This window comes from Uranotaenia lowii, chromosome 2 (assembly GCF_029784155.1).
Source record: "Uranotaenia lowii strain MFRU-FL chromosome 2, ASM2978415v1, whole genome shotgun sequence".
Lineage (NCBI taxonomy): Eukaryota > Metazoa > Arthropoda > Insecta > Diptera > Culicidae > Uranotaenia > Uranotaenia lowii.
Genome location: NC_073692.1, coordinates 3,193,601 through 3,215,891, shown reverse-complemented (window position 1 = coordinate 3,215,891; position 22,291 = coordinate 3,193,601). Strand labels below are relative to the sequence as shown.

The window sequence follows — 22,291 nt, the reverse complement described above, 5'->3', positions numbered from 1 at the left end:
CAGACAGACAGACAGACAGACAGACAGACAGACAGACAGACAGACAGACAGACAGACAGACAGACAGACAGACAGACAGACAGACAGACAGACAGACAGACAGACAGACAGACAGACAGACAGACAGACAGACAGACAGACAGACAGACAGACAGACAGACAGACAGACAGACAGACAGACAGACAGACAGACAGACAGACAGACAGACAGACAGACAGACAGACAGACAGACAGACAGACAGACAGACAGACAGACAGACAGACAGACAGACAGACAGACAGACAGACAGACAGACAGACAGACAGACAGACAGACAGACAGACAGACAGACAGACAGACAGACAGACAGACAGACAGACAGACAGACAGACAGACAGACAGACAGACAGACAGACAGACAGACAGACAGACAGACAGACAGACAGACAGACAGACAGACAGACAGACAGACAGACAGACAGACAGACAGACAGACAGACAGACAGACAGACAGACAGACAGACAGACAGACAGACAGACAGACAGACAGACAGACAGACAGACAGACAGACAGACAGACAGACAGACAGACAGACAGACAGACAGACAGACAGACAGACAGACAGACAGACAGACAGACAGACAGACAGACAGACAGACAGACAGACAGACAGACAGACAGACAGACAGACAGACAGACAGACAGACAGACAGACAGACAGACAGACAGACAGACAGACAGACAGACAGACAGACAGACAGACAGACAGACAGACAGACAGACAGACAGACAGACAGACAGACAGACAGACAGACAGACAGACAGACAGACAGACAGACAGACAGACAGACAGACAGACAGACAGACAGACAGACAGACAGACAGACAGACAGACAGACAGACAGACAGACAGACAGACAGACAGACAGACAGACAGACAGACAGACAGACAGACAGACAGACAGACAGACAGACAGACAGACAGACAGACAGACAGACAGACAGACAGACAGACAGACAGACAGACAGACAGACAGACAGACAGACAGACAGACAGACAGACAGACAGACAGACAGACAGACAGACAGACAGACAGACAGACAGACAGACAGACAGACAGACAGACAGACAGACAGACAGACAGACAGACAGACAGACAGACAGACAGACAGACAGACAGACAGACAGACAGACAGACAGACAGACAGACAGACAGACAGACAGACAGACAGACAGACAGACAGACAGACAGACAGACAGACAGACAGACAGACAGACAGACAGACAGACAGACAGACAGACAGACAGACAGACAGACAGACAGACAGACAGACAGACAGACAGACAGACAGACAGACAGACAGACAGACAGACAGACAGACAGACAGACAGACAGACAGACAGACAGACAGACAGACAGACAGACAGACAGACAGACAGACAGACAGACAGACAGACAGACAGACAGACAGACAGACAGACAGACAGACAGACAGACAGACAGACAGACAGACAGACAGACAGACAGACAGACAGACAGACAGACAGACAGACAGACAGACAGACAGACAGACAGACAGACAGACAGACAGACAGACAGACAGACAGACAGACAGACAGACAGACAGACAGACAGACAGACAGACAGACAGACAGACAGACAGACAGACAGACAGACAGACAGACAGACAGACAGACAGACAGACAGACAGACAGACAGACAGACAGACAGACAGACAGACAGACAGACAGACAGACAGACAGACAGACAGACAGACAGACAGACAGACAGACAGACAGACAGACAGACAGACAGACAGACAGACAGACAGACAGACAGACAGACAGACAGACAGACAGACAGACAGACAGACAGACAGACAGACAGACAGACAGACAGACAGACAGACAGACAGACAGACAGACAGACAGACAGACAGACAGACAGACAGACAGACAGACAGACAGACAGACAGACAGACAGACAGACAGACAGACAGACAGACAGACAGACAGACAGACAGACAGACAGACAGACAGACAGACAGACAGACAGACAGACAGACAGACAGACAGACAGACAGACAGACAGACAGACAGACAGACAGACAGACAGACAGACAGACAGACAGACAGACAGACAGACAGACAGACAGACAGACAGACAGACAGACAGACAGACAGACAGACAGACAGACAGACAGACAGACAGACAGACAGACAGACAGACAGACAGACAGACAGACAGACAGACAGACAGACAGACAGACAGACAGACAGACAGACAGACAGACAGACAGACAGACAGACAGACAGACAGACAGACAGACAGACAGACAGACAGACAGACAGACAGACAGACAGACAGACAGACAGACAGACAGACAGACAGACAGACAGACAGACAGACAGACAGACAGACAGACAGACAGACAGACAGACAGACAGACAGACAGACAGACAGACAGACAGACAGACAGACAGACAGACAGACAGACAGACAGACAGACAGACAGACAGACAGACAGACAGACAGACAGACAGACAGACAGACAGACAGACAGACAGACAGACAGACAGACAGACAGACAGACAGACAGACAGACAGACAGACAGACAGACAGACAGACAGACAGACAGACAGACAGACAGACAGACAGACAGACAGACAGACAGACAGACAGACAGACAGACAGACAGACAGACAGACAGACAGACAGACAGACAGACAGACAGACAGACAGACAGACAGACAGACAGACAGACAGACAGACAGACAGACAGACAGACAGACAGACAGACAGACAGACAGACAGACAGACAGACAGACAGACAGACAGACAGACAGACAGACAGACAGACAGACAGACAGACAGACAGACAGACAGACAGACAGACAGACAGACAGACAGACAGACAGACAGACAGACAGACAGACAGACAGACAGACAGACAGACAGACAGACAGACAGACAGACAGACAGACAGACAGACAGACAGACAGACAGACAGACAGACAGACAGACAGACAGACAGACAGACAGACAGACAGACAGACAGACAGACAGACAGACAGACAGACAGACAGACAGACAGACAGACAGACAGACAGACAGACAGACAGACAGACAGACAGACAGACAGACAGACAGACAGACAGACAGACAGACAGACAGACAGACAGACAGACAGACAGACAGACAGACAGACAGACAGACAGACAGACAGACAGACAGACAGACAGACAGACAGACAGACAGACAGACAGACAGACAGACAGACAGACAGACAGACAGACAGACAGACAGACAGACAGACAGACAGACAGACAGACAGACAGACAGACAGACAGACAGACAGACAGACAGACAGACAGACAGACAGACAGACAGACAGACAGACAGACAGACAGACAGACAGACAGACAGACAGACAGACAGACAGACAGACAGACAGACAGACAGACAGACAGACAGACAGACAGACAGACAGACAGACAGACAGACAGACAGACAGACAGACAGACAGACAGACAGACAGACAGACAGACAGACAGACAGACAGACAGACAGACAGACAGAAATTCATTTTTATATATATAGATAGACTAGCTGACCCGGTGTGCTTTGCTACACCTTTCAAAATCAAATAATATGTTCAAAAAATATTCAAATATTTCTAGTTTTATTGGCCCTATTTTTAATCAAATTATAATATGATTCATTAGAAACCGCTGAGAGCTGCAGCTAGAGTTTCGAATTGCAACACAAAGATAACTTAAACAAATGTTCTGAATTTTGCTCTATAAATTTGTGTTGAAGATGTGATAATTTCAATCTGTCTGGAGGGGATCCAATTATTCGTACGCAAACAATCTAACTTATAAAAATATGGCTGTTTTTGCTTTATATGTTCTGGATTTATGCTAAAAGTTTTTAAGCTTTACAATAAAATGTATATGGAGCCTCATCCTTTCTTCCCCTCTCTACACAGTAGAGCGTAAGGGTCTATAACAATCGTAGAAACATATCTCATAACTAAGTACCTTTCCATGCCATATTTTTTTCCATCTTTTGGCTTCGTTATCATAAATTGAAAACTTATGCTACCAAAATTTTATTGGGCTCACCTTCCTCCTCCTATGTACCTACTCACTGGAAGGAGGGTGGTGTGCAAGTCATCATCGAATCAAACCAAAATGATTTGCCATGTTAAGTTTTGTCCATTTCTCTGATTTTGTAGAGAAAAAAAGTTAAATGAAAGCCTCCTCTTCCCTTCCTATATTTCCAACTCTATCATCTCACAGCAAGAAAGGAATTGTTTCACATAGAAAAAGTATTTTTCGTACTCAATTATGATTTGATGCGAAATTTGGTTTCATTTGCTCGATTAATTCTCTAGTTATGCAAAAAAAAATGTATGGGAGCCCCCCTTTCCCCGCTGAAAAGGCATTTATCATAGAAACATTTCTCGTATCCCAATACCCTCACATGCCAAAAATGGCTAAATTTGCTTGATCAACTCCCCAGTTATACTGAACATTGTAAGGAAGACCTCTCCTCCCCTTTTTCATCCACCTCTTTGAAGGAGTGAGGGATACCAAATATTCATAGAAACATTTCTCGTACCCAAATATCGTTCCATGCCAAATTTGGTTCCATTTGCTATTGTAGTTCTTTAGTTACGCTGAAAAAATTGTATCCTTCGCTTGCTTAATTAGTTTTGAATTATGTAAAAAATTATAAAACAGCCCCCCCTCTTTTATTTCTCCCTACTGGAAAGAGGGTCTCAAATGTTGTTGAATTCTAGCAGTACGCAAATTAGCAGCTGGAAGGTGAATTCTACCGAAAGCTTTATTGTTAGGGGAGAGTGAGGCATCGTGGGCCACGGGGAAACGTGGGCTAGTCTAAATATCTCAGTTGTGTGTTGAGATAAAAATCTCAATTCAACTGTCATCGTCGTCGCTTTGCGTAAGCATGCTTTTCTATATGTTGTACTTATCATATGCTCCTTTTATTGAACTAGCCTAGAAAAAAGTACTTTCATAATTAAACAAGCACCCGCTTATTGCATCCGTGCGAGACCTAAAGTACATAACAAAAATAATGCGCATACGCTTATGATCTTAGTTTTGTCATGTTATTTCACGTGGAAAAGGATTTTTTGATTGTTGTTTTAAACATCAATAAGTTACACAAACGCAACCAATTTGCAAATCACAGCTTGTGAGGAAACGTGGGCTGTCATGATCCACCTATATTTTTATGTTTTTGTACACATTCAGAACTTAAAATACGTTTTTACTATCTGCAAAGTTTTCTTATGCCAAATGAAGAGTTATTTAAAATAATTCATAATTTTTTTCAACGCGATAGAGACGAACATAAATCCTGTATAAGGAATTTTGCCGAAACGTTCGCGAGCCAGGAATTAGGAACTATTCGATCATACACAACTCTCTTTTTTATTTCTTCATCTGAAATTGCTTTTATATAACTAAATGAATAATAAATTTCAGTTTTGGGTAAACTCATAAACATTGCACGTTATCTTGTCAATTTGGATTTGGTGGCCCACGTTTCCCTACAGTTTTTCAAATCCAAAAAAAAAAAGAATTTATTTTTTAAACAGTCAGATCTTGGGATATAAATACATTTTAAAATTTAAAAAATGCCTAATGATGTGATGTGATGACCTCAAAAATGTGGAAAACCTTTCCATTTATTTTTTTCTTTTTATCTTTTTCTAATATATAAAGATGAGTTGGACTATATATGTTTGTGGTTTGTTTGTTTGTATGCACCTTATACAAATCCACACTGCTTAACCGATCAGCCTGAAATTTGGTACAGAGATGTAGTTGACTTATGGTGAGGTTTTAGTAATAGTTATGAGCCCCTCCCACCTAAGAAAAGGGACCCTCCCATACAACTTTTGTTTTTATTCACACGAACCAAAAGTCATGGCACCCATTTTGTCAGGCGATTTTCGTTTCCTTTGGCGCTTGTTTTCACCATCACCATGGGCAGGGCGTAAGAAACGACTATCCAGAGTTCACCTGTACTGGAAAGCGAATCAAAGCTTGCTGGGCATTAAAGACTTGAAAGGGAAAATTTTGGCGGGTGTTTTTTGTACCTTCTACTGCTGAATGCACTTGGTACCAGTACAAGATTATTGGATACAAGAATGAGCTAACATTTTGGATTGAAAAATACAACTAACCTGTAAAGTATATATTAACATGAATTGTAGTGGTTCTCAAAGCGCTGGGGTACTTCAAGTGTCTACAAAAACATACAATGAACTGAATAGTGAACAGTGAATTGACTTCTTTAGATAAATTACTGTTTGGACTGAGTGCTGAAAAACTATTGAACAGATTTTCATAAATTCTAGCCAACTATTTTCATATTTTTAGAATCCCTCATAGAGATAGAAAAAATTATAAGATTCAGAATTATAAGTTGAAGGCTTCGATATCAACGCTTTGATAGCCGTCGGGGAATGTAAACGAGGGATTCGAAAATTGATAAGATAATTGGATCTGAGATTTTTAGTTTGAACTAAATTGGCTAATTTATAATTTTTGAGTCATTATTGGTCATCAATGTGTTCAATTCTACCCTCCAATTTTGAGAAGACTTATTGTAGAACCGTTAAGTACTGTGAATTGAAACAAATAATATCAAAAAAATTTTAACATTGATCACTTTTCAAAATAATTAATGGGACGATTTAGTCTAAGAATAGAAACATTGAAATAAAACTCAAATAAAACCTTTTTCCCAACATTATAATGGTAACTTCGGTTAAGACGATTTGTTTTCGATAACTTCAAAAAACTATAAATAGAACTTTCAACATTTAAGAAAAAGTACACAAAACATTGTGAAATTAAAAAGCGAAAAAGCAAACATACAATTGAAAACATGAAAAATAAGTCTTTAACATGGTTTATCAAGATTCGGAAGTCTTTTTAGACATTTTCAAAGTAAAAAAAAATTGAATATACCATTGTACAGGAAACAGTCGTGCAAAGTAAGATGATCTCCAGAAGAGATTTTCATTAAATGGAGATGGGAAAATAAAAAAAAACAATTTTATCATTTGAAGATAAAAAAAAAATAAGACGAAATATATTCAAGCTTACGAAAAATGTCGGGTGAAAAAAATGTTTTTTGTGATTCGATTAATAAGCATACAAAGGAAATTGTTTTGAAAGCCTATTAATTAAAATCTCATAACTATGAGTTTTTCAATTACATGAAAACGATAAATTTATCTCAATAAAAACTTTAAAAAGACTAACAAATGTCTTATAATGATGAATAAAGAGCATCAACATTTTGAAAAGTCAAACGATTCATTTTTATTTTTATTTTATGTGAACCTGAGCCATGCCGGGTAAAATCAGCTAGTTCTTTATAATAAAGAAGTTATGAAGCAAAGAAAAAATGCGGCCCATGATACCTCACTCTCCCCTACTGAATAATTATTCTGCACATTTTATGAATAATGAGCTCGAAAACGATGATAACTCTATCTGTTTTATTTATGCCGCCAATTGGAAAAGCTATGATTCAACCTCTGGATCAGAACATTATACAGAGCTGTAAAATAAAGTATGGTCAAAAATTGTTGGCATGTCATGGCTCGAGAAACCGAAAAGGCCAGAGCTTGAAGAACCTTTCGTTGAAAGAATCATGCTTTTGAATGAACGATGCTTAGGATGTATCAAAGGATTCGTTCTCCAGAAATTATCAATGAACAACATAGTTGATTGGGCTGCTGCTTCAGATCTTTCGATATATGATGTATGCGGCGTATTAGGGAGATTGCTATGAAGTAATCTCAATTAATAAAAAAAAATGTTGATCATATCTAAGTTTTGTTGAATTGTTATATGTATTTACACATTTAAACACAATAACCAACATAATTATTGTTTTGATGCAGTCACAAAGCAATGATATAAACTCAAATGGATTTTATGGGTCGAATGGAAAATTGAAAAATTTACGATACTTTTAATGGGATAAGGATAAGTATCCTATCATTGAAGAAATTCTAGTATCCTTTTCGAATGGTACAAGATAAGGGGCCGTTCAGATACGTGGACAGAAAAATGAGATTTTTTACCCCATCTTCCCCCATCCTTCCGTGGACAAGCGTGGACATTTGGCAAACCCCTACCCTTCTCCCTGGATGTCCACGTGGACAGAATATAAATTGTTTTTTTTTCTAAATCAAATTTGACAGATAGAAAACACCACTTCCTTTTGTTATTGAACCGTTGCCTTTTTGTTATTGAAATGGCTGATTTAAAAAAAACCGATTAATGATTTCCTGTTATAAAATAATTTTATAAATTTTAAATTTCTAAACTATCATATTTATGACTTGCTTTCAAGAAGCTACTTATTGTTCAAACTTAAACTGGAAATCTTTGAAATTTTAAGATTTTGATTAAAACATCTTAATATTTATTCACCTTTAGAAAATATTTTGAAAGGAAGTTTGTCCACGTGGACATGACCCAAACCCACACCCCCCTCTCCGTGGAAAAGCTTGGACATTTCCATACCACCTCTCCCCCCCCTCCCCCCTAAGTTGTCCACGTGGTATGTGAACGGCCCCTAAGATGTTTAAAATGTGTAACTATATTTTTTATTATATGCATACAATCAAAATAGCTTAACTCTATCTAGGGGTGTTAGTGGGGGGTTGGGCAGGACATCAGACGATCGGAAGTCACTTCCATCTGTACAAGTGAGCCGTCAACACGTATGGGGAAGTGTTCCTAAATGCGCATATTGGGTAATATGCGCATACGGCCGATTGACGATATGGCTGGAGATTCATCATATCTTTTGTCAGTTTTGTTATAACATATTGAACTTTAATTATCGTGCGTAAAGATTCTGTGAACAAAAATTTTAATGGTTTTTCTTTCTTATTTATCCGGAAATCGGAAATTGAAGCTTTTGGCAAAGTTGTAAATGATAAGATATTGGAATAAGAGACAGGTTCTGAATGCCCATATCAAGGCAGGTTAAATGCCTATATCAAGAAAAATAGATTAGTCTTATAAATTTTCTGCTTTTAATCATTTAAACATTCAATCTACGCTCAAATCACGATCTTACAGCGAAAAAAGAAGAACTTCATACTGATCCGATAAAAATACGATGTGAACAAAATATTACTATGAAATATGGCCATATGGCATACCTAACTATGTTTCATGCAAAAGAGCTAGTGATGTAAAAAATTTAACCAAAATTTCAGTCTGGACGCATGCTTAACATCCGTTTCTACCATTTTCAATTAAATAATATCAAAATATTGCAAGTTTTAGTGAAATATAACTAAAAACATAAATATGCGCGTTTAGTCCGCCAGTTTCGGAAATCGGCTATTTTGACTTCTTTTGTTATACAATTATTTTCACAAAAACTGTAAGAGATTTTAACAGAAAAATTGCTCTGACTTATATAAAACAGATGTCCGCTCATGTGTATATAGTTTTCAGACTCCTATCTATTGGAATATTGGAGAAAATTATTGCTTTCCTTAATATGCGCATATAGCCCGCCTCTCCCCTACGCCGGAGCATCGTATCGTTGCTGTGTACCTGCAGGAACATTTTACATTATTTATTTTATTTTCCTACCTGTTTTTCAATCAGCACTTTTCAGTGCTAAAATTATTTTCATATTGATCTATTAATATTTCCTCTTTTCTTTCCAGCATGGTGAAGTCATTGGCCGGTGTGAAAGCCGAAAACGGGTTGCCGAACCTAATCCAGGTCCATCGACCAAAAAAGTTGAAATTTCCAATTCATTCGATGTCCTTCATAACATCGGTGATAAGGATATATTCATATTTAATTCTGATAAGGGTAATAAAGCATGAATCTTCTTAAATCTGGACGCACTGTTTATTATACCATACACGGAAAAGTTGAGTTATTCATAAAATGTGTTCACATTCAAAATAACTAATCGGTTGTTGATCAAAATTTGAATATCCCCAATTCAATTTTGGGTAATTTTGGGTCGCCAATATACAGATGTAAACTAAAATTCGATTATTCAGCTCTGTATAAAAAGTTGCTGATGTTGGAAGGGGATGTCAAAACAAATTAGAGAATAATAAATAAAAATTCCTTTGATTCAAATGCAATTTCGTTTGTTCCAAAGAATTTTTCTTTTGAAAAATCTTTGAATCAAAATATTAATGCTTTGAAACAAAAAACAGTTCCATTTGATGCAAAGTTGTTCCCGTTTGCTACGATGTAATTTAGACTTAGATTTAAAAGGACTGGTTCATTGAACCATTTCCCTTTTATTCCAATTGGAAGAAATATTTTCTTTTGTCTGAAGTTCCTATAAGGAATTTTGAATAAAAAAAAAGAAAGAATTTACATTTTAAATTAATTTTTATTCACAAAATTAACACTAACACTGGTTCACTATAATTGAATCATCCGGTCCTGATTTTGGCCTGAGGGCATTCTTTTTGGGCCGCTTAATAGAGTTCCGGAAGCAGCTCTAGTTGCTAGCTTTAGAGGTCATCCAACTGGTGATTGTCGCTGAAGATCGAACCGAAGATAATCAGACCGCTGGATTTGGGGCGGAATCAGCCGTGGTCCTGTAACAATGCAAGAGTTTATTTAAAATCTTAAACATTCACTTTTTGATTAATGGATTAACAGACACTTACCATTCTTCATCCTGAATCCTCCTAAATAGCTATCTCTGATTCACTAGTTTTGATTTTCAACACAACCGGACAACTTTATTCGAAATTCGGTTCTTGCTCAATCCAAAATTTCTTCTAAGTTTAAAATTTTAATTTAAAGAAATTATTCCTTCCTGTTGAAAACAATTTTATTTGGTTGAAAAAAAATTTACTTTGTTTTAAACGAAATGTGCAATTGAACAAATTTCTTTTGAATCAAGGAATTTGTTTAAAATCAAAGTCCAAAACTATTCAGTTCAAAAAATTAATTCTTTCTTTCAAAAATTATTCATTTGAATCAGAACTATAATTCATTGATTCATAGAAAACAGGAGTTAGATTCAAAAAACTGAATGTTTTGAATCAAAGTCAGTTTTGTTTTGTATCAAAATCAAAGTTTTCTCTGCGTGTAGAAATTAATGTGAATCAATTGCATGAGCATAACTTCGTTCGTTATCGATTGTGGTTCGTGTGGTGTACCGGAAGCTGGTATGTAGGTAAATGTAAACTCTTTTCTACCGTAGTCAAATGATGATGAATAAAATTTATTTATGACGGATCTTCCGGACTGAATTTTATTTGATTTCAGGACATAATATAACAATTACAATTACATAACGACGCGGAAGGAAATCATCGAAAAGGAACTAACTTTTGAGAAAGAAAAGTGATGTTGTCGTTCCCAGGCAGAAACGGATATCCATTTTTAGGCTATCGCAAAAACGATGAAGGAACACGACTAGGCGGATAAGATTTTGAAAAAGTTTCCGATTTATTTTTATGTAGGTACGATGAGAGATAATTTTGATCTTTTATCCCATCATCCAGGATGGGAATGGACACTGTCCAGCCAGGATATTCTGTGTTCCGGAACGTCAATAAGTTAAATAGAATGTCGAAGGGAAACTGCTCGTATATTGGCGGAATCTTTTGATGATTTAAAAAAAAATTCAATTCAAAACATCAATTTTTTACTTACGACACTAAAAGTGATCGTCCATTCAAAGTTGTACTTCGTGGTCTCACCGGCGATCAGACACCGGATGGAATCACAACCGAATTAAATACTTTGTTAGATCAAACGTCGTTCAATTTTATTCGTGATGAAAATTTTGCAAAAGCAGTAGAGGACATAAAACGCTACTCAAAGTCAAAATTAGCCCAATAGTTTGAGTCTGCTCATGATTTTAATTTAAACTTTGTTAGTCCAATTGAAGCTCAAATTTTCCTAGAATATGATGATATTCTTTCCAAACAAAATGTATTTGAAAGTTCTTGTGAGACAAATATTGATAAACTTAAATTGATATTCGAAAAAATTAAAAATATGAAAGCTCCGGGGGAAGATGGAATTTTCTATATTCTTATTAAAAAGTTGCCTGAAACCAATTTAAATTTTTTAGTTTAAATTTTCAATAAATGTTTTCACTTGGCTTATTTTCCCAATACAATATTTGGTTGAAAAAAAATTTACTTTGTTTTAAACGAAATGTGCAATTGAACAAATTTCTTTTGAATCAAGGAATTTGTTTAAAATCAAAGTCCAAAACTATTCAGTTCAAAAAATTAATTCTTTCTTTCAAAAATTATTCATTTGAATCAGAACTATAATTCATTGATTCATAGAAAACAGGAGTTAGATTCAAAAAACTGAATGTTTTGAATCAAAGTCAGTTTTGTTTTGTATCAAAATCAAAGTTTTCTCTGCGTGTAGAAATTAATGTGAATCAATTGCATGAGCATAACTTCGTTCGTTATCGATTGTGGTTCGTGTGGTGTACCGGAAGCTGGTATGTAGGTAAATGTAAACTCTTTTCTACCGTAGTCAAATGATGATGAATAAAATTTATTTATGACGGATCTTCCGGACTGAATTTTATTTGATTTCAGGACATAATATAACAATTACAATTACATAACGACGCGGAAGGAAATCATCGAAAAGGAACTAACTTTTGAGAAAGAAAAGTGATGTTGTCGTTCCCAGGCAGAAACGGATATCCATTTTTAGGCTATCGCAAAAACGATGAAGGAACACGACTAGGCGGATAAGATTTTGAAAAAGTTTCCGATTTATTTTTATGTAGGTACGATGAGAGATAATTTTGATCTTTTATCCCATCATCCAGGATGGGAATGGACACTGTCCAGCCAGGATATTCTGTGTTCCGGAACGTCAATAAGTTAAATAGAATGTCGAAGGGAAACTGCTCGTATATTGGCGGAATCTTTTGATGATTTAAAAAAAAATTCAATTCAAAACATCAATTTTTTACTTACGACACTAAAAGTGATCGTCCATTCAAAGTTGTACTTCGTGGTCTCACCGGCGATCAGACACCGGATGGAATCACAACCGAATTAAATACTTTGTTAGATCAAACGTCGTTCAATTTTATTCGTGATGAAAATTTTGCAAAAGCAGTTACTGTAGAGGACATAAAACGCTACTCAAAGTCAAAATTAGCCCAATAGTTTGAGTCTGCTCATGATTTTAATTTAAACTTTGTTAGTCCAATTGAAGCTCAAATTTTCCTAGAATATGATGATATTCTTTCCAAACAAAATGTATTTGAAAGTTCTTGTGAGACAAATATTGATAAACTTAAATTGATATTCGAAAAAATTAAAAATATGAAAGCTCCGGGGGAAGATGGAATTTTCTATATTCTTATTAAAAAGTTGCCTGAAACCAATTTAAATTTTTTAGTTTAAATTTTCAATAAATGTTTTCACTTGGCTTATTTTCCCAATACATGGAAAAATGCCAAAGTAACTCCAATTTTGAAACATGGAAAAAGTGCTTTAGAGCCTTCAAGTTATCAACCAATTAGTTTGCTTCCTTCTTTAAGTAAACTACTTGAGAGTTATTTTGAATAGAATGATGATTCACATTAATCAGAATTTTATTTTCCCTGATGAACAATTTGGTTCTTGTCATGGACAATCTACTACACATCAACTTTTGAGTGTAACTTATGTATATGATTAACGCTAGCAAATTCATGCTCTGAAAGGACACCCATTAGAGTTGGTGTCCCTCAGGGCAGTATACTTAGGCCAATTTTATACAATATTTTTACTTCTGATCTTTCTGATGTACCAGAAGGAAAAGGTAGAAAATTATTTGTTGATGATACTTTGCTTTCAGCCAAAGGTCGAAATTTACGGGTGGTACGCAGTAGATTGCAACAAAATTTTAAATCCTTTTTGAATTACTTACTTTTTGAATATACTAAATCTCTTTATTCTCTCATCAACTGGATATCTAAATTGTGCCTGAGAAATGAGATGCTTATCTACAAACAGGTGTTCCGATCAGCGATAATGTATGCAGTTCCGATTTGGTCAAGCTGCTGCGCAACGAGGAAGAAAGCCATCCAGAGGATTCAGAACAATGTTCTGAAAATGATTTTGCGGCTTCAACTTTGGCACAGCACCGAAGATCTTCATCGGATAGCGGGCATAGAACTTCAGATGCAAATCGATGCAGTCTTCCATCGCAAAGATTCGTTCTCTTTATAATTAGTTTAATTTTAGTTTTCAGATTTAGGTTTATTATTATTATTATTTTTTTTTTTTTGACACAACAGTATGTTCTCCTACATTTAAATACTCAATTGTGCTCAACAAATTTAAGTCGAGTAAATAAATTTTAGTGATTGGTAATCCATAGGGCTCTGAACAGTTCATTATTGAGCTGAACACCTTATTTAAATAAATTGGAATAAACTGCAGGAAAGCTTGTATGCAATAAAATTATCCAAACTATATCATTGCACAAAACCCATAAGTTAAGTATTTTTTTATCGAAAAGTTCAATAAAATAGAGCATATAAAAGTTGATAAGACTCCCATCTTCCACTATTTGTTTTTGCTCTTTCAGAAATTTGAAAATTTTTCCAAAATTTCCATAAAATACTTCAAACTTTATTTATTTCCCCTTTCGGGATTTTTGGAAAATTTGAAGGGGGAGGGGAGGTGACGAAAGAAGAAATTGATATTTGTTCCGGCCTAAATGTGATGATGAATTGATACAAATAAGACATATTAAAAAAAAATTGGGCTGCTCTAAGACGACGAGGGTCCCAGAGAAACTAGTCCATCTCATCGAGACACAGTACGAGGCATTTTCATGCAAAGTCTTGCACGACGGTGTCTTGTCCGAACCAATCCCTTTAACTGCTGGAGTGAGACATGGATGTATTTTATCACCGCTGTTTTTTCTCATCGTAATGGATAAGATCTTGACTGGATCGATTGGCTGTAGACCAAACCAAGGATTGCCGTGGAATCCTTCGACAATGGAGCAACTGAACAACTTTGATCTGGCAGACGATATTGTTTTGCTCACCCAAAGACAACAAGACATTGTCGAGTAAACTCGACGACCTCACCGAAAGCTCCAGGGCAGCAGGTCTCAAAATCAATGTCGGAAAGCTCAAGTCGATGGAAATCAACACAGAAAATCGTTCCAATTTCATGGTAGCTGGACAACAGGTTGAGAAAGTGGAGTGCTTCCAGTATCTTGGTAGCCAGATTACACCTGATGGTGGTACCAAGAAGTACATCGAAATCCGGGTCAGAAAAGCCTGATTTGCGTTTGCGAGTCTCCGAAACTCTCTACGAACTAAAATCCGATTCTTCAACTCAAGCATCAAATCCGTATTGTTGTACGGGTGTGAAACTTGGTGCACATATGCGGTGACGACGCGAAAACTGCAAGTGTTTGTGAATTGCTGCCTGCGGAACATCATCTGCGCTTGGTGGCCTGGCAATTGGATCTCAAACGTGGAACTTCATCGCCGATGTCATCAGAAGGCGGTAGAAATTGATATTCGTGAACGTAAGTGGAGATGGATTGAGCACACGCTGCGAAGAGATGAAAATGAGATTAGCAGAGAGGCGCTTGACTGGAATCCAGATGCGAAGAAGAGCCGGACTCTTAGGTACGTAGGTAGGTAGTCCGAGATATTTGAATCAAAATAAATACAAGTCCTTTTTTATTTTTCCAAAATTTTATATTCGAAGCATAACTCAAAACGTGTTCTACTGAGATTTTTTTGACCATCTTTTTCGGATTCAGCACCCGATTTTACATTAAAAAATTGGGTTGATCATTTAAGTTCACTTTTTTTTTTAAATTTTGTAAACTAGTGTAATTATAAATTCAGCGCAGGATAGTTTCTAAAAAAATAGGCGGCTCTTTCAAACTTTGAAATATCTATAATTGCAATGTTTGACTCTTCCGACTCGAAAGATTGCCGACCACTGCCATTGACTGACTTCTACGCCGACCGATATGCTTTTTTGTCCATGCGATATGGAATAACTAACGCACACTGAAGAGATGCTATGTAGGTATGTATATGAGGAAAAGTGATTGGCCTTGAACTCCGTCCATTTAGGTTTAAAGCAATGTCAATTTTATTTCTAACATATTACCAGAACATTACTCAATCAATTAAACTTTACAGTCTTTTCATTATTTTGAACTGCTGAGCAACATTTTTTCATTAAAATTTACGTAGAATATTTTTTTCGTGAATACATCAATTTTATCTCTAAGCTGTACATCAGTACAGGTAACAAACAAAATTACAAACTGAAATGCGTTCAAATTCGGTTATTTTACTCATGACGGCAAGGCAAAAGGAATGATTCGTTTACTCATGCAGCCCTCTTTTTAGGTAAACAAATTTTAAACTTTAATTGCAACTTGTTGGAAATATGCAGTTAGAGAAGATTATGAATTTAAAAGTAACATTAGATCGAATTCAAATCAAATTATGGATGCATATAACAAAAAAAGTTTTTACCTGTTGTATATCAAAATTAGATGCTTCCCTTCGCCATGTTACATTCTGCACACTGTAAGAGAATAAAGCATCACAGTCGTGTTCTAACATTCGCTGTGTTCGCATCGTCACTCCGAGACAAAAATTGAAACTAGTTTCAGAGAATTTCAGCAAAACTTTATCATAAAACATTTTCCTTGTTAAAAGTAAAAGTCAAATTCATACATTCTACATACAAAAATGAGTGCAGATAATAACAAGAGTGAAGTTGAAGTCGAAAATAATGTTGCCGCAGAAGAAAAGACAGAGATTAAGGAAATTAAAGGAGTCAAAAGGCCTGCAGAGGTAAATGCCAATCAATTCTTCTAAAGATGTTAATTCTGAATGCTAATTGAAAAGTTTTATAATTGATATGAAGAATATGATTTCAAATTGCATTGTACATCTTGTAGATAAACCGGCCGGTTGATTCTACAAGAGTTCAATAAAACATAACTTAATTGGTATTTTACACTTTAAAACATACTGTATTCTAATTCTTTGATTTTGTTTTGTTCCATTGCACTGTTATGTTGTTATATGATAATAACACAGTGTATTGATTATTTGAAATACCAAAGTAGCGAAGCATTCATTCGGGAGAGGGAATAATATGGCGGACAACACAACGTATTTCCATTTATTTCTACTTTTTGTCTATGAACAAATTAAAATTAAATTTCTTATATGTTTGATTTTTTTTTCTATGAAATGCACTGTTTTGAAGCTAACATAAAGCAGCTAAATGGACGTTGCAATTCTATATACCTGCGAATTTAGCATACCAGAGTATTCTCAAGATAGTTTTGTATGCGATTACCCATGAGCATACAATCATACATGAACGCTAATACTTAGTACTACGTGCTAGATGAAGAATTTCAAACGGAAAAGAGATTAATCCCTCTCTTTCTATCTTTTTTCTCTCTTGATCTATTATATCCATCTCTTTCTTGCTTTTGCGAGACTATATACTGGTCGTGATAAAATTTTGACCTTTTCTTCAGGATAAAATATCCTTATTACACCTTCTTGGATACTGATTTTCTTGAAACTTACGTGTTTTTTAACTCTGAACATGGATTAAAATATTGAAAACTAGCTAACCCGGTGTGCTCTGCTAACCTTGTTTTATGGAAAAAATTACAATTAAAATAAACTTTCTTTTAATAAAACTTCAACATTGATCAAAAGCAAACTATTTTAATGGCAGCTTCTAAATTGTCGTGAGTCTGAACGTAACTTGAAGGTTGAAGGAGCCACCTTTTAGAAAAAATAGGAGGGACCTTCAATACAATAAAAACACCCTTTGAATAAATAAAAGCGCCCATTTTTAAAGCGGGAGAAGTATTTAGATACAGGTAAAGAAAAAGGATTGTGTAGGGTCGCTCTCGAGAACAGATTTCCGCAAAAAAAAACTATTAAAATTCCGAAAAAATATCTTATTATATCAAATGTCTTTAAAAATGGAATGGTGATTATCATACCATTAAATAAATAAAAATTGTTGTCACTGACTTGGAAATTGGACTTTTCTTCAGCTTTTTGAAGATATGTTTTTAGAATTCTTACTTGAGCACTTATTATTGTGCATTTAGATGAAAATTTTAGACGTCGGTGGTGAACTGAAAGCTACATACAGACTTCCGACAATCTAGTACTTCATGTTCCTTTGTTGGAAGTTGGAATTCCAGACTTCCGAAATAAAATTTAGTGTTGGCGCGATAATAGTTAAAGGAGTAGCATTTGAATGAGAGGTTTTAGTTATCTTACACCGAATGTGCTATACGTCGTTTGCTCGACCTTATGTCGTTGTACTTTGGTGTAGGTACAACTAAATAAAATAAATGAATTGGATTTTACTTTAAATTTAGATAAAAAAAAAGAAGTGTGAATGCTTAGAATTATTTTGTGGCGTACTGATTAAGTCCACACGAAAAAAAAGCAAACTTCTCCTAGAGAAATAACATTCTCCTTATTTATATATTTTTTCTGCAATCGAGTTTATCCCTTAATGCCCTTTAAAAATATTTTTATATTTACTTTACTTTAAAATATAAAATTTATTCTAGGAAAAAACTCCGGAGTCAAAAAAAGTAAAAAAAGATGAAAATGGTGCTGGAGAAGATGACGAAGAAATTGAAGATGAAGGCGAAGAAGTTGAAGATGAGGAATACGATCTCCCTTACGGAGAGGAAGACGTTAACCCTGAAGGTGCATATAAAAGATAATTAAAATTCGTTGTTTGAATATCATGCTAATTTTTTTTCATTACAGAGGAAGATGATGAGGACGGTGATGACGACGCAGAAGAGGAAGAGGAGGAAGATGCGTAATGTTTAAATAGTAAGATAGGCAGATTCTATGAGGAAGAGAAATCTTTTATTTGAATTTGTATTTAAACTGCAAATTATTATATACACCATTAAGATTTGTAAAATTATTTGTGTATATATTTCAATGCAGGAAAACATCCTATCGTAGACAAAAATGCAATAGGTTAAACTTGTTTATTGGGATTATATTCCTTATTTAATTTCTGTGCAGTCAACAGTGAATTCATGTTAGAGAAGTTGCTGAATATGAAGCCGAAGTCGAAAATATAATGCAAAACGAGGATATGCATAAGTAATCTATTTTTAAACCGTTAGGCAGATTATCATTCAGAACAGAACTTTCTAAAGTAACAAATGGATCTAACTGTGTTGATTGTTGTTTAAGAATATATGATCACAATGATGCGTTGGCTCCTGCAGGCAAAAGTTAGACTGGAAAAACTTAATGAGTTTTGAAAAATTTAAACAATTTATTTATTTAAACACTCCGTTCTAATGGATGAAATAAGCAGGATTTATATTTATTTTAGTTTTGTAAAAAACACTACATTTAATTTGTAATATAATTGTTAGCATTATCAAGTAAAGTCACGTCAAAAATAGCGCAAAAGTTTTTGCAAACAGATTTGACTCAATTTAATGGTAATTATGCGACAATTTACATTTTTCAACATAAATCTACGAAAGAAAATTGTCATATGGAATGTTGAACCAGCAGAAAATTATGTTGCATTTTGTCAGTTTTTGTAAGAAACATTGTAGAACCACGACTAATATTCAAGAATCACGAGGAATAAGTTATACCCTTTGACACACAATAAACAAATTTTAACAAGTAAATAAGCATAAACTTACGTTTGAATAAAAACATGTGTTTTTAGACTAAGTCCAGATTTTGTTATTGAGAATATCCGTTTGATTTTTTTTTTCATTATCTTGGAAAAACACAAGCACGTTACTACAAAATAAAACTCGATATAACTTTGGCGTTGCACTGAAATTGATAATTGGCATGTCAGAAGGTCACATGCAAAATTTTAGGCAATCGTACAACCAGAAGTATTAATTAGCTGACCATAACAGCTTACAATAGCCATCGAATCCCTGGTCAAGTCACGGGGATTCTGGTGAGAGTGAGCTCACATACGATCTCTTTTGCTTGGCTAAGCTAGAGCAAAGGTTGCGAAGAACCTCGGGTCGGCTTCTCACAATGCAGGGGATACTGGTCGAAAGTCCAAATGAAACACAATATGTTAGAGCACCTGCAACGGTTCAGGCGTAAATATTGGTTTTAAGTATACTAGTTTCAGCACAATTTGAAATTTTAGAATTGGCTAAAATACCCACTCCCCACCGGTGTAGGAGCAAATTTAAAACGGAAACACTTTCATTGCAGACACTCAATAATTGAGAAGAAAAAACCCATTTTATTAGAAAAATTGCATAAGTTTTGAGTTTCACGGTTAATTGTCTTAAAATTAATTCTACGAATATTCTTTTTGACAGAACAATGATTTCAACTATTCTACCAGGATTTCATTAATTTAAAAGCAAAAATGACTACACAACGAGGAAAAAAGGTCAATTGAAACAATTCTTCAATTAATTCAATCAAATTGCTTTGAATCAATGGAATATAGTTTTGTTGAAATGAAATGAAAAAGCAATTTTTTTTTCAAGTTATTGCTGACATTTATAAATGAAACGAGAAATGTTCATCCCAAAGTCAAAGGAAATTTTCCTTTGATTTGTCGACATTTTTGTTTGACAAAAACTTGTTTCACTATTTGTAAATTTATGTATGGATACAGAAAAATATGCTGATATTGACGAAAACTCCGAGCAATCCATACGAAACTAAAAATCTCTCAATATCTCAAATAAAAAAAATTATAGAACAAACAATAAACATTTATTTTACCTCATCGAAAAAGTATTAAAATTTTCTTTTCGTTTATTTTTTTCAAATTTTAGAACGCTGACTGGATTCACTAATTCGTCGAGCCCAAATGAAAAGCTTTTAATTCAATTATATAAAATCGAGAATAATGTGACATCTATCATTTATACTTGATAAGGTTTTTATTAACATCTATTCTCAAAAAGAAACTATTATCACACCCAATGTTACCCAAACATGTGTGAAAGAAATCATTGTTGGCTAAAATTTTCTCACCGTGAACTAAATCGGTCTGTCGTATATTTTGAAATCCTGTTCCAAATTTGCATGAATTTGGAACAAAGGCGTATAACTGTTGGGAATTTTGAAATCGATAACTGTGCTAAAACAGCAATATACGCCACCGGTGCCAGCCGAAATGTTTTAGCGTGGTCGAAAACCGTATTTTGCATCTACCGTTGGGACAGCCCTTAAGAGCACCTGCAACGGTTCAGGCGTAAATATTGGTTTTAAGTATACTAGTTTTAGCACAATTTGAAATTTTAGAATCGGCTAAAACACCCACTCCCCACCGGTGTAGCAGCAAATTTCAAACGGAAACACTTTCATTGCAGACACTCAATAATTGAGAAAAAAAAACCATTTTATTAGAAAAATTGCATAAGTTTTGAGTTTCACGGTTAATTGTCTTAAAATTAATTCTACAAATATTCTTTTTGACAGCTGTCAATTGTCAATGTCAATGATTTCAACTACTCTACCAGGATTTCATTAATTTAAAAGCAAAAATGACTACACAACGAGGTCAATAGAAACAATTCTTCAATTAATTCAATCAAATTGCTTTGAATCAATGGAATAAGGTTTTGTTGAAACGAAATGAAAAAGCAATTTTTTTTTCAAGTTATTGCTGACATTGATAAAGGAAACGAGAAATGTTCATCCCAAAGTCAAAGGAAATTTTCCTTTGATTTGTCGACATTTTTGTTTGACAAAAACTTGTTTCACTATTTGTAAATTTATGTATGGATACAGAAAAATATGCTGATATTGACGAAAACTCCGGGCAATCCATACACGGAAAATAATAAAAAGGTAAAATTTACCGAGATAAAAAGGTGAATGCTTGTGAAATCCAAAAAGCTAACTTTTACCTCACCGAGGTGAAACTCACCTCGAAACGAGGTAAAGTTTACCTGAATTGAGCAGACAAAAAAGGTAGAATTCACCTAGAAAAAAAGGTAAATGCAAATTAGGTACTTTCTACCTCTTCGAGGTATAGCTTACCTCGTAGCGAGGTGAAGTTGACCTGGATTGCGCTGAAAAAAAAGGTAACTATTTCCGAACCTGTTTATTGAGGTTAAGTGGTTGTTTTATTCAGGAAAAAGTGTTGTTTCACCTGCTGAGTTACGAAATGTTTTTCTTTTCAATCCGGAACAGCGAATATTGTCCTCCAGCTGGCCGGATGAGTCGGAGAAGAGGCGGAAAAGTT

General features: G+C 35.8%; 1 protein-coding gene across 1 annotated transcript; it reads left to right on the top strand.

Annotated features, from left to right (window-relative positions):
* Window positions 1–16,603: 16,603 nt before the first annotated feature.
* LOC129748397 (bacchus) lies at window positions 16,604–19,785 on the top strand. Its single transcript, XM_055743006.1, has 3 exons — window positions 16,604–16,869; window positions 18,636–18,777; window positions 18,841–19,785. Exons 1-3 carry the CDS (start codon window positions 16,765–16,767, stop codon window positions 18,897–18,899), a joined length of 306 nt encoding a protein of 101 aa, XP_055598981.1. The 5' UTR covers window positions 16,604–16,764; the 3' UTR covers window positions 18,900–19,785.
* The last annotated feature ends 2,506 nt before the right edge of the window (window positions 19,786–22,291 follow it).